At 41.2% G+C, this 10,810-nt stretch overlaps 1 protein-coding gene across 1 annotated transcript in view; it reads right to left on the bottom strand.

Moving 5' to 3' along the window:
* Positions 1–408: 408 nt before the first annotated feature.
* TPH2 (tryptophan hydroxylase 2) overlaps positions 409–10,810 on the bottom strand; it is a 128,500-nt gene continuing 118,098 nt past the window's right edge. Inside the window, exons 10-11 of the mRNA XM_066365807.1 lie at positions 1,827–1,960; positions 409–1,701 (exon numbers count right to left, since the gene is read on the bottom strand). Of these exons, the coding sequence (XP_066221904.1) occupies positions 1,527–1,701; positions 1,827–1,960 (309 nt within the window). The 3' untranslated portion in view covers positions 409–1,526. The remainder of the gene's footprint in view (positions 1,702–1,826; positions 1,961–10,810) is intronic.

The following is a 10,810-nucleotide window of genomic DNA, read 5'->3' as shown; positions in this document are numbered from 1 at the left end:
ATTCTTCCTCATATTCTTCCTGAACGTATTTAGTCTAAAAAGGTCTGTCTCGTCATGGACCCATAAAAGAATATGAATTAGTTTGAAATTATATGTAATTTCTTAATAAGAGAACATCCTTAGGAATTGCTCCAGTAAGTATTTTAGAATGGCTAACTTAAAAGTCATTTCATCATCTTTACCTTCTCTACTTTTTCTTGTCTCCCCTTTTTTCTCCCCAGGATTGTGCACCACCAAAGCAGAACAAGGGGAACAGTGCTGTGTTTGTTGAAGAAATCAGAAGATGAAATTCATTCACTTATTCCACGGTTTTATTTATTTATTTATTTATTTATTTATTTATTTTTATTTAACCACCTGATTATACCTCTTATGGCAAACATGACCAGAGATTTGTGGTGTTATCACTATTTTTGCATAAATGTGCCCAAACTTTGAACAAACAGATGGCATCCCAGAGATCTGGCTTGGTTTGGGCCTGTGAGAGGAAATATTTGTACTGTTGGAAAGTCTTAATCACAAAACAATTTCTATTTAGTGATAAACATTAGTTTTGATAAGCATTTTTTTCCCTTCTCTGACTACACATAAATATAAGTATATACCAAGGTAAGCTTCTTAGCAATCCAAAAGCAATATGCCATGGGCTATAAATGTTGTTATACAACTAGCTGTGCTGCTTTGACCAAATCACTTCACCTCTCTGAGACTCAATTTCCATGTCTTCAAAAGCAAAGCACTATGATTTTATTGCCCTCCAACAGAAATGAGTTAAACACCTACCTGAGCATGGTAGTTTACTTTATTCCAGCATAACATTAATAGTCCTCAAACTTATTCCCCACTGTTTAGTCTTTCCTAATGTCCTTTCTGGAAGTATCTCTTTCCAAAACGCTTTGGGAAGCATTCCACAACTCAATCTCTACAACGTCAGTGCAACCTATATATCCCATTTCTAAAAAGCTTTTCTTTTCTTCCATTGTATAAATACTCTGCCTAAAGTTCATTCCTACTGGTGTGTTACCCCAAGAATTCCTGAAACAGAATATTAGATCTTTGTTAATGTGACTGGAAGTTTCATACCATTCTGGGTTTATCTCAAATAACACTGTGAAAGTACTGCTGCTATGGAAAGTAGAAACAGTTTCACTGCAATTTTCATTTTATCTAATGAACACAGAGGAAAGGCTCAGAGCTGAGAAAGTGAAGGTAATAAACTAGAATCATAAGAGGACTATTTGTTACAAATTTCAAATAGATGCACTTTGGTTAAAGACACTAAGCAGGAATGTCAAATTGATTTAAGACATTTAAACATAGTACAATCTTTCATACAATGAGTGGTTACTTGTCACTGGGTTCTTAATGCTGTTCCACACATTAGCACAGTAAGTTACAAGTAGGTAGAGATATACATAATTGCATGCCTACTAGCCAAGCCGTGACACAGAAAGTTATTGGTGTTATATGACATTGACTGCTAAGCCCCAGAAAGATCATGCTGGCAACAACAGTGGTCCCAGGCATCAAATCCCCAGATACTGGTTCATTTTGTTCAAGGCATCACACACTGTGTTCAAATCACTGCGGAGATCCTGTACCACATTTTCAATACTTCTGGCGTCTTTCAGAATTTCAATACTCTGTGTGTAGGGATTGAAGTATACTGAGAAGGGGCGGGTAATTGACTTTGCAAAGTCCCTGCAAAACAAACAGAAACAGAAGGATATGTGATTGACCTTGATCAGTATAAGAGATAGAGAGAGGGAAGAAACAGAGCCCAAAAAATGAGTTATTTTCTCTAGATGAAAGAAAAACAAGCTTACCTCATCTTTTCTTTGGCTTCCTCAAAACTTTCTGAAACAAAGTAGGCTTCCTGGAAGGTGGTGATAAGGCACTCCTGTAAGCAAGTTGTCTTTGGGTCAAAAGCTTTCACACATGCCTTGTCAGAAAGAGCATGCTGCAAAACAGACCACAAGACCCATGACACTCCACAACGAGACTCCCTAAGTGTCGTGATGTCACATTTCTACAATCCAGGTCAATCATTTCACAAAACTGCTCAGTTACTGGTCTGCCATGAAACATGGAACAGTCCCGTATGCAGGCTAACCTGAGTGTTAGGTTTGTTGTTGCTGTTGTTGTTTTAAGTCTTTTAGGTACTAAAGGAAAAAATGAGATTATGGTATTATTTTTTTTATTATTTATCATCCAAATTCATACTGAAGAACAGTTCAAAGCAGTATCCCAACAGAAATGGAATTTTAAATCTATGCTATGACTAGAAGCAGAGATAGCATAAATACAAGCCCTAAATTTATTGCTATAAGCAATGTACTAAAATTCCACTTAAGTGGCAGAAGCAATAATTACCTGCGTGGCGAAGTAACTGGGACTCTGACTAAATGATTTGCGGACTCACTGAGAGACATTTTGAGGCCAGGTCCTGTGTAGCAACAGAGTCTGGAGAGGACCTGCATGCTTGAGGATATTTGCAAAGCATTCATTTATGTTCCACGAAGTACAGCAGAGCAGTATACAACAGATAAATATTTCCAGTTAGGACAAAAAGAGCTAATAGTAATAGTTACAGTTCTGCCCAGAGCAGGCATTAGGAAAACAGGAAAGCCAGTGTAATTACTCTTCAGTCCATCATTAGCTCCATTCAGCTCACTACATGACCGACTGGAAGAACAGCAAGGAAGAGTGAGGACCAGATTCTCAAGATAAGTTCAGTGATGCTGAAAGGTAGCACTCATTTCCTGCCATGTGCCACCTACCTATTTATAGACCCCAGACTGATGACTCTCCGATGGAATGTGCATAGAATCACTAAGGAGCTTGTGAACAATGCAGACGCCCAAGTCTCCATTTTATTTGATAGGTCTGGATGAATCCCAGAAATCTGCATTTTAAAGGCATCCAAGGTGACTCGGACACAAGTGGTTGTGAACTATATTTTGCTAAGTACTCTACTAGATTCTGTCTCTTTCTTAATTTCAAGGGTAAATTAGTTGGCAGAGAAAGAAATGGTGTAGCAGAGACGGCCTTAGACTGAGAGTTCGGAAGCTTGGGCGCTAGCCCAGGTTTTGCTGCTGTCTAACTGGGCATCCTTGACACATAGCTTCACCTCTCTGGGCCTGTTTCCTCAACTCTAGTGAGGGATTTATGCTATGTGATTTCTATTCCAGCCTCTAGATTCCACTCAAAGCACTTTTCTACCTTCTCCATCTCTAACTGCTAAGGTTTCCTAGAGAAATGCTAAAAAAAAAAAAAAAACCTTTCCTGTTTAGTATTCTTTATTCATTCCTCCAACAATTTCAAAACACATGGCATTATTTTCAGGCTTCCATGAAGAAGGCTGTGCTTCCCTAAGTTTGAAAATATAATTGTAAACCAAAGGACCAACGTGCAAATGAAAGGCCACATGGCCCTACCCTGTAATGTGCATTCTCACAAGTTCCGCCATCCAGATCAATGCATATATGAGTCGGGTAATGCAGAGGGCCTCTCAAAATGAACTCTTTTTTTTTTTTTTTGGCCCACAAACAACTTCATTAGAAGCAGAAAGTCACTACACCTGCAAATGCATCTGTGCAAGAGTCAGTGCAGTACAGTGAATATCAAGGGATTTGGTTCTGTATGACTAATAACTCTGTCCACATTTTTAAAACAACTTCAGTTTCAAGAAATAAGACATCCTTTTATGAGAGCTGTTGTTCCACTGCAAAGAACAGACCTCCTGTTGGCTTGCCATGGGCTTTGGAATTAGAAGTTGCTTTCTTTTCAGCCATATAGTCTGGGAGCATTCTACTTCAGTATGTTGCTCTTATCGCCTGTTCATCCATCAGTACATGTAAAAGGAAGAAATGTGACTGACACAGTGTCTTCGATCTTTCTCTCAGTCCATAGTTAGGAGCACTGGCAGCCAAAGCAGAACAAGCTATAAGAACATTTAAGGCACTACTCCCCTAGGGTATCCTTGCTGAGCCAAAGACTTTTCATTTAGTCTAGAACAGCCAAATAAAGGGGGTGAAACTCATCTGCTAGGCTCTGCAATGCTTTGATAAGAAATTAGTAACTGCAGCAGTTACTATGTGCAGAAGAGGCCTCCAAAAGGTGTGTATACAATAACAGGAACTGGAATCAGTGTGGTTTTAGAAAAACTGATCATGGCCCTTGCCGGTGACTCAGTGGATAGAGCATCAGCCTAGCATATGGATATCTTGGGTTCAACTCCCAGTCAGGGCACACAGAAATGACCATCTGTTTCTCTCTCTCTCTCTCTCCCTCTACCCCTCTCTCCCTCTTCCCCTCCACAGCCAGTGGCTTGATTGATTCAAGTGTGGCCCCCGGTGCTGAGGATATCTTGGTTGGTCCCAGCACACCAGCACATCAGCCTCAGGTGCTAAAAATAGCTCAGTACTTGAGCATCAGCCCAAGACAGGGTTACCAGGTAGATGCCAGTTGGGGCACATGCTAGAGTTTGCTTCACTATCTCCCCTTCTCTCACTTAAAAAAAATGGATTGTGTGATGGATCCTTGGTACTTAAATTATTTATTTTGTCATTTTAACTGGTAAAGGGGATGAGAGAAGACCAAGAAGAATCCCAGAGGGCAGGATGCTCTGCCACAGACATCAGGAAAAGTCAGTGGACTCACAGCCTATAATTTGAGTCAAAGACCACTAGGCAATACATATCACACTTGTCTTGTATAATATTCAAAGTAAAACCTGGAAGCTGATTGTTCTAAGCTCTCAAAAATGCAGTCTATCCTCAGGAGCCTATGGTGTTCAATATGCTTGTTACCTGCTGAGGAGCTCTCTATCCATGGAAAATGGGACCAATGCTGCTTGTTGGCTATTACCAATACAGAAATGATTAATAGTACCCTAGGGTTAGCCTAGAGAATGACAAGAGCCTGGAGTTGGGGGAGTAGCCAGTGAGAGAAGCTGCTCAATGACATAATGATCATACCTAGAAATGGTCTCATTTATCTGACAGAGAGCCAGAGGAGGATTTAACGGCGGGTGCACCAGGCACGCACCCTGGGCCTCCGACCTCTGAAGGGCCCTACAATACCCCAATTTTACACTTTTTTCTAATGACACCAGGTTTAGCTTCATATGTGCAATTTTAACATTAATAGTACATAAAATTTTATATTTACTTAAAAATATAGTTTAAAAACTTTGGTTAACATGTATTTTCATTTTTCCTGTCTCTCTCTCTCTCTCTCTCTCTCTCTTTCTCTCTCTTTTTTTTTTAAGGGGCTCAATATTTTCTTCTGCGTTGGGGACTCAACCAACCTTAATCTGCCTTTGCAGGGAGCTGCCCTGTGTGATGACTGCCAGGAATCTCCATGCAGCCCAGGAGGTTTAGAATACTAGAGGGTGGCCCAAGGGATATAAAAAGTATTCATGAATTTGTTCATTCTAAAGTCCACTGCCCAATGGAGTGAAGTCTTACTGAGTTTGCTCTTCAACTACTATTCATGTCCCACTCTGAGTTACTGGGTGTTGGAGAACAGCTATCATTGACTCTCCTCTATGCCTAGAGTAGATTCTCTGTGAACATCAAGCCAAACTGCTAGATGTTCCCAGGATCTGAGGTGAATCCTTCTTGCAACTTTCTGTAAAGAGGGGTTCAGTAATGCCAAGAGGATCTGGCTGAGTCTTTTATTCTCAAGCCATTCCAAAAGTGCCAGAAGGCTTGCGAATCATCTCCTCTCATTTAAAAGGACTGTTTTTTATTTACCCATAATGGTAAAGCCTAGGGCATTGGACTGGGAGTCAGGAGACCTGGGCTCTAAATAAAGCTGCCCCAGAGGCATGGTACCGCATGAGTAAATACTCCCCAGGTTGGGGCACAGTTTCCTCTTTGATAAACTGACAAGATTGACCTCCATGAATTCTGAAGCTCTTCCTGCAATAGAACTTCACAAGGCCTACAAATACAGCATGTGTACCACAACCCCTCCCTCTGCCCAGCCAGCATGGGCTGACCATAGCAGCCTTTCCCACTGAGCCTGCACATGGCCTTCCTACCCTTCCCAACAGAGTTGTCCTTACTCATTAATTGGCTTTAGTGTACAAATTAACACTTATTTGTCATTCCAGCCTTTAAATTAAAAAGTCTCTTTTCAGCCCCAGCCAGGTGGCTCAGTGAATAAAGCATTGTCCTAGAATGCCTAGGTCACAGGTTCAATCCTGGTCAGGGCACATATGAGAAGTAACTAATAAGTGCACAACTAAATGGAACAACTAAGTAGAACAATAATTTGAAGCTTCTTTTTCTCCCTCTCCCTTACTTTCTCTCTCTCTCTCCAACTCTCTCTATCTCTTATAAATCAATGGAAAAAATGGGTTTTTTTTAAAAACCTATAAACTAAAAAGTCTCTTCTCAACATCAAAAATTTCCCAGAATCCAACTGTTACCTAAAGTTCTACATGACTGTGGGAATGTCATTTTACCTCTGTGAGCCTATTCTAGCATTCACCTGGAAAATGGGAATACTAACAGAAACTGCAGTCCAGCATTGTGGTAAGAATTCAATGAGATAATGTATGCAAAGTACCTGGCACATAAGAAGCACTCAATATATATTTATCGTTGTTAATTTAGTCTCAAGAAGATGCTTGTGTACATATACATTCAGCCAGCTCTCGCCCAGGGGTCTAGAACCCACAGGTGAAGAAACACTGCCCTAGCCATGAAGCTTCCAGGTCCTACACAGCAACAGCGCCTGTCTAGAGATCATCGATGTGAAATCTTCCTTCCTCCCAGCCACCTGCCTTTGCAATGACACAAAGTGATTATCTCAACTATTCTAGATGTGAACCCCGTGAGCCTCACCCACTGTATTAAGACTAGTTCAAGTTAGGGAAAAAATTCATGTGCGAAGTCAGGTTTCTAGGTAGGTTTGGGCCCTAGATTCTGAATAAAATTTGTAAACACCTTTACACTCACACTACAATCACCTCTTCTCACATCAGAATAACAAATATATAAATTTGTATATGCACATATGTATGTATGCATATTTTTTTAACTTCCCTCAAATGTTCCTCCTGCTAACCAAGCACAACTTGGCACTGACATCCCTATTGCCAAATGGGAGGATGATGGCATCATGTTTGTTTGTTTTGATCAGTGATGGTGAAAGTTTCATCAGTTTGAATAAGCTACAGGAGGGAGCCAACTCTCTCTTTAAGCAACTCTTTCATAAAGACCAAAGACCCATTTCAAGTTCCCAGTGCTCCAGATCTGCCAAGTCACTATTAAGAGTGCTAGCTTCAACCCAGCAGTGGCACAGTGGATAGAGCATCAGCCTGGGACACTGAGGACCCAGGTTCAAAACCCCGAGGTTGCCTGCTTGAGGGCAGGGTCGCTGGTTTGAGCAAGGGATCATAGACATGACCCCATGGTCACTGGCTTGAGCAAAGGAGTCACTGGCTCAGCTGCAACCCCCAGTCAAAGCACATATACAAAATCAATGAATAACTAAGGTGCCACAACTATGAGTTGATGTTTCTCATGTCTCTCCCTTTCTGTCTGTCTGTCCCTGTATGTCTGTCTCTTTCTCTTGCAAAAAAAAAGATTGTTAACTTCAGAAAAAGAAAGTGGAGGAGGCAGACAGGAGGCGTGACTCCGCTGAGCAGTGTGGGAGCCCAAGCAGTGAGAGATTCCTAATTCTACTCCTAACTCTAGCAATGCCACCGCTACACCAGATGACCTTAGAGAAACCTCTTCTCCACAGCCTGCCAGTAATCCTGACCATCTCACAGAGTTGTTGTGTCAGTAAATACACATGACTGTCCTAAATATAAACCTGTTCTGAGAATACTGATTAACAGCTATAAAAGCGCAGAACAATAAATTCACTGTGCAGGGGTATCCTAAAACCAAAGCCAAAATAATGATAATAATAATAATAATAATAATAATAATTAAAATGTTTAAAACCATCAGCTTTATCAAAATCTGCAAAGCAGAACATGTGTATTTAATATGTAATATTCCGGTGACTACTATGGGGTCAGAGCTAAGGCCATTTACAAAAAAGTCTAATCTCTTACCTTCAAGAATAAAGAACTGCTCTTTATTTGCCATTACCCATGGGAAAAAAGAAGGAACTGCTTTTTGCTTTTGAGATGGATTAACTTTTTTAGATTAGACTCACCAATTCATTAATTAGCAATCATATCCTTACCACCTAATTTAAACAAATATCATTGTTGCTTCTACAAAGGAACTGGATTCAACAAAGACCTGTTATCAGTCACTTTTTTAGAACTTCCCTATGACAGACTCCAACATCTTTGAAATCTGAGACCTTCAACTTGGGGTTTTTTGAATAAAATGAATGAATGAGTGAGTAATACAATTTTTAAACAACAGTCTTATCTCAGGTCAGCTCGGGCACAGAAAGAAAAGGGATGTGACAGGAAAGACACATGCTAGACTGTGGGTGAATGGCAGTCAACAGACCCGTTTTCAACTTTTTTTTAAGTCAGTTTTCCAGATGACTTAGCTCTCTATTAACTGCTCTCCATAGTGATGAAGGTAAGGAAAGGCCCTGCCCAGGCACACTCTTAGAACTTCTAAAAGTTCATGGCAGAACAGATCATTAGAACAAAAGGGAGAATAAACATTGCTGAAATTTCAAAAATAATAAAATAGTCTTTATGACCATCAAATTTATGTAAGCTTTTACAAGTTTTTCCGTATTTCTTATTGCTTTTAGAGAGAGAGGAAGAGGGAGAGAGAAAAAGAGAGAGAGAAAAAGAGAGAGACTGATTTGTTGTTCCACTTATTTTTGCATTCACTGGTTGATTTTGGTACGCGCCCTGACTAGGGGTCGAATGCACACCCTGTCTGGCATGCTGGGACAATGCTGTGACCAGCTGAACCACCAAGCCTGAGCTGCTTTTCTATATTCTTTGTTTCTGTCTTTAAAGAGAAAAATAAGCATTGTCGAAAAACATTTTTTTTAGAAAAGCACTGTTGTTATCTAAATAAATAAGTAAATAAATAGGACAGAAAAACAAAAGTTATCCTCCAAACTATATATACACCACTTGGAAATACTTGGTCAGATATGAAGTGAAACATTTACCAGGAAAATCTAGCGTCTTGAAGCACAAATTCTAAAATGAATTCTGTTCAAAAAAAGAAGGTGAATTATGGATATTTTTGAGAAGTTATAAAGACTACACAAAACCTCCAACAATTTAGCTGGGACCTGCATTTGGGCTGCAGCAAAAATATTTTACCATACAAGATAACTAGATTCAAAATTGTAAGCATGGTTTCACTGGAATTATTCTAATGCTATCAATAAGATTATCCCTGCCTAGCTCAAGGACTATCATTTGTCGATTTAAGTAAAAGCTGGACTGAAGCACTGTATTGGGAAGTGCCGTGGGCAGGATCTGGATGCTAGGAGTGCTCCCGGGGGTGGAGGCTGGGATGGGGGCAGGGAGGCTGCCACCAGAAGCATGGGCATCGCCTTTTGTATTCTCTGTGAACGATCAGAAAATATTTCCAATAGAAAGAATTCCTGAATTGTAAAAATGGTCCAAAGCAGCAGTCATAAAGATGTCGGCTTGTTGAAATTTGAAAATGGAAGAAAGCTAATGACCAGAGGTGATAGACCAGAACAAGAAGATTCATGGCAGACAATGCCCTTCGGTCTACATATTTCCGGCTGATTTCCATTTCCAGATGATTCTGCCCGCACCAATAGAAACAAAAACAGATTCACCCCAATGCTGCCTACACATGCCTCATTAACCAGATCGAAAGTTGGGGTGATGAGAGAGATTTGTTTCTGTTGTTCCTGGCGTAATTTATAAACCCTCTGAGGAGAATGTAAATAGATGTAGCCCAAGAGCTACATTGTTTTCTGGCTAATTCTTTTTTTGGAAAAATCAAAAAGCCTGGGTCTTTCAGGGATATGATGTCATGCTATTGCTGTGGGCTCTGGCCTCCATGCTGAGAGTAACCTCAAATGGATGTTTTGGTTGAGAACTTAGTAAAAAGTATCTTATTGCATTACATCAGGCTTCTGTTGTATTAAATATTATTGTCTATTCTAGCCACGCCACACCTCAGGCAGCTCCCTGAATGGGGCCGGCTTTGACTGGAGCGCACACTGCTGTGACTGACCTCCTGTCCATTCACCCTCACCTCTGTTAGCTCACTCATTCTATCTGTTCCTCAAGAATCAGCCTGGGCAGATGGGCGCTTGCCAAGAAGACTTCCCAGGCACCACCTGGTCTGTACCAGGTGCCCTGGCCACCCTCTGTGTTGATTGGTTATCACTTGCACAAGACTGTAAACTCCTTAAAAACAAGCATCCCAGGCAGTGCAGCCGCATGGTTAAGGGCTCAGGTTCCGGAGCTAGACTGCCTGGACTTGGTTGGGTCCAGCTCTAATACTTATCAGCTGTGTGACCTTGGACAGTTCCTTAATGTTTTTGTTTTTTGTTTTTTGTTTTTTGTTTTTTTGTATTTTTCTGAAGCTGGAAACGGGGAGAGACAGACAGACTCCCGCATGCGCCCGACCGGGATCCACCCGGCACACCCACCAGGGGGCAACGCTCTGCCCACCAGGGGGCAATGCTTTGTTGCGACCAGAGCCACTCTAGCACCTGGGGCAGAGGCCCGGGGAAATCTTTGCTCCAATGGAGCCTTGGCTGCGGGAGGGGAAGAGAGAGACAGAGAAGAAGGAGGGGAGGGGGTGGAGAAGCAAATGGGCGCTTCTCCTATGTGCCCTGGCCGGCAATCGAATCCGGGTCCCCCGCA

This window comes from Saccopteryx leptura, chromosome 2 (assembly GCF_036850995.1).
Source record: "Saccopteryx leptura isolate mSacLep1 chromosome 2, mSacLep1_pri_phased_curated, whole genome shotgun sequence".
NCBI lineage: Eukaryota > Metazoa > Chordata > Mammalia > Chiroptera > Emballonuridae > Saccopteryx > Saccopteryx leptura.
The sequence above is the reverse complement of the archived record's forward strand: the minus strand, read 5'-3'. Positions and strand labels throughout refer to the sequence as shown.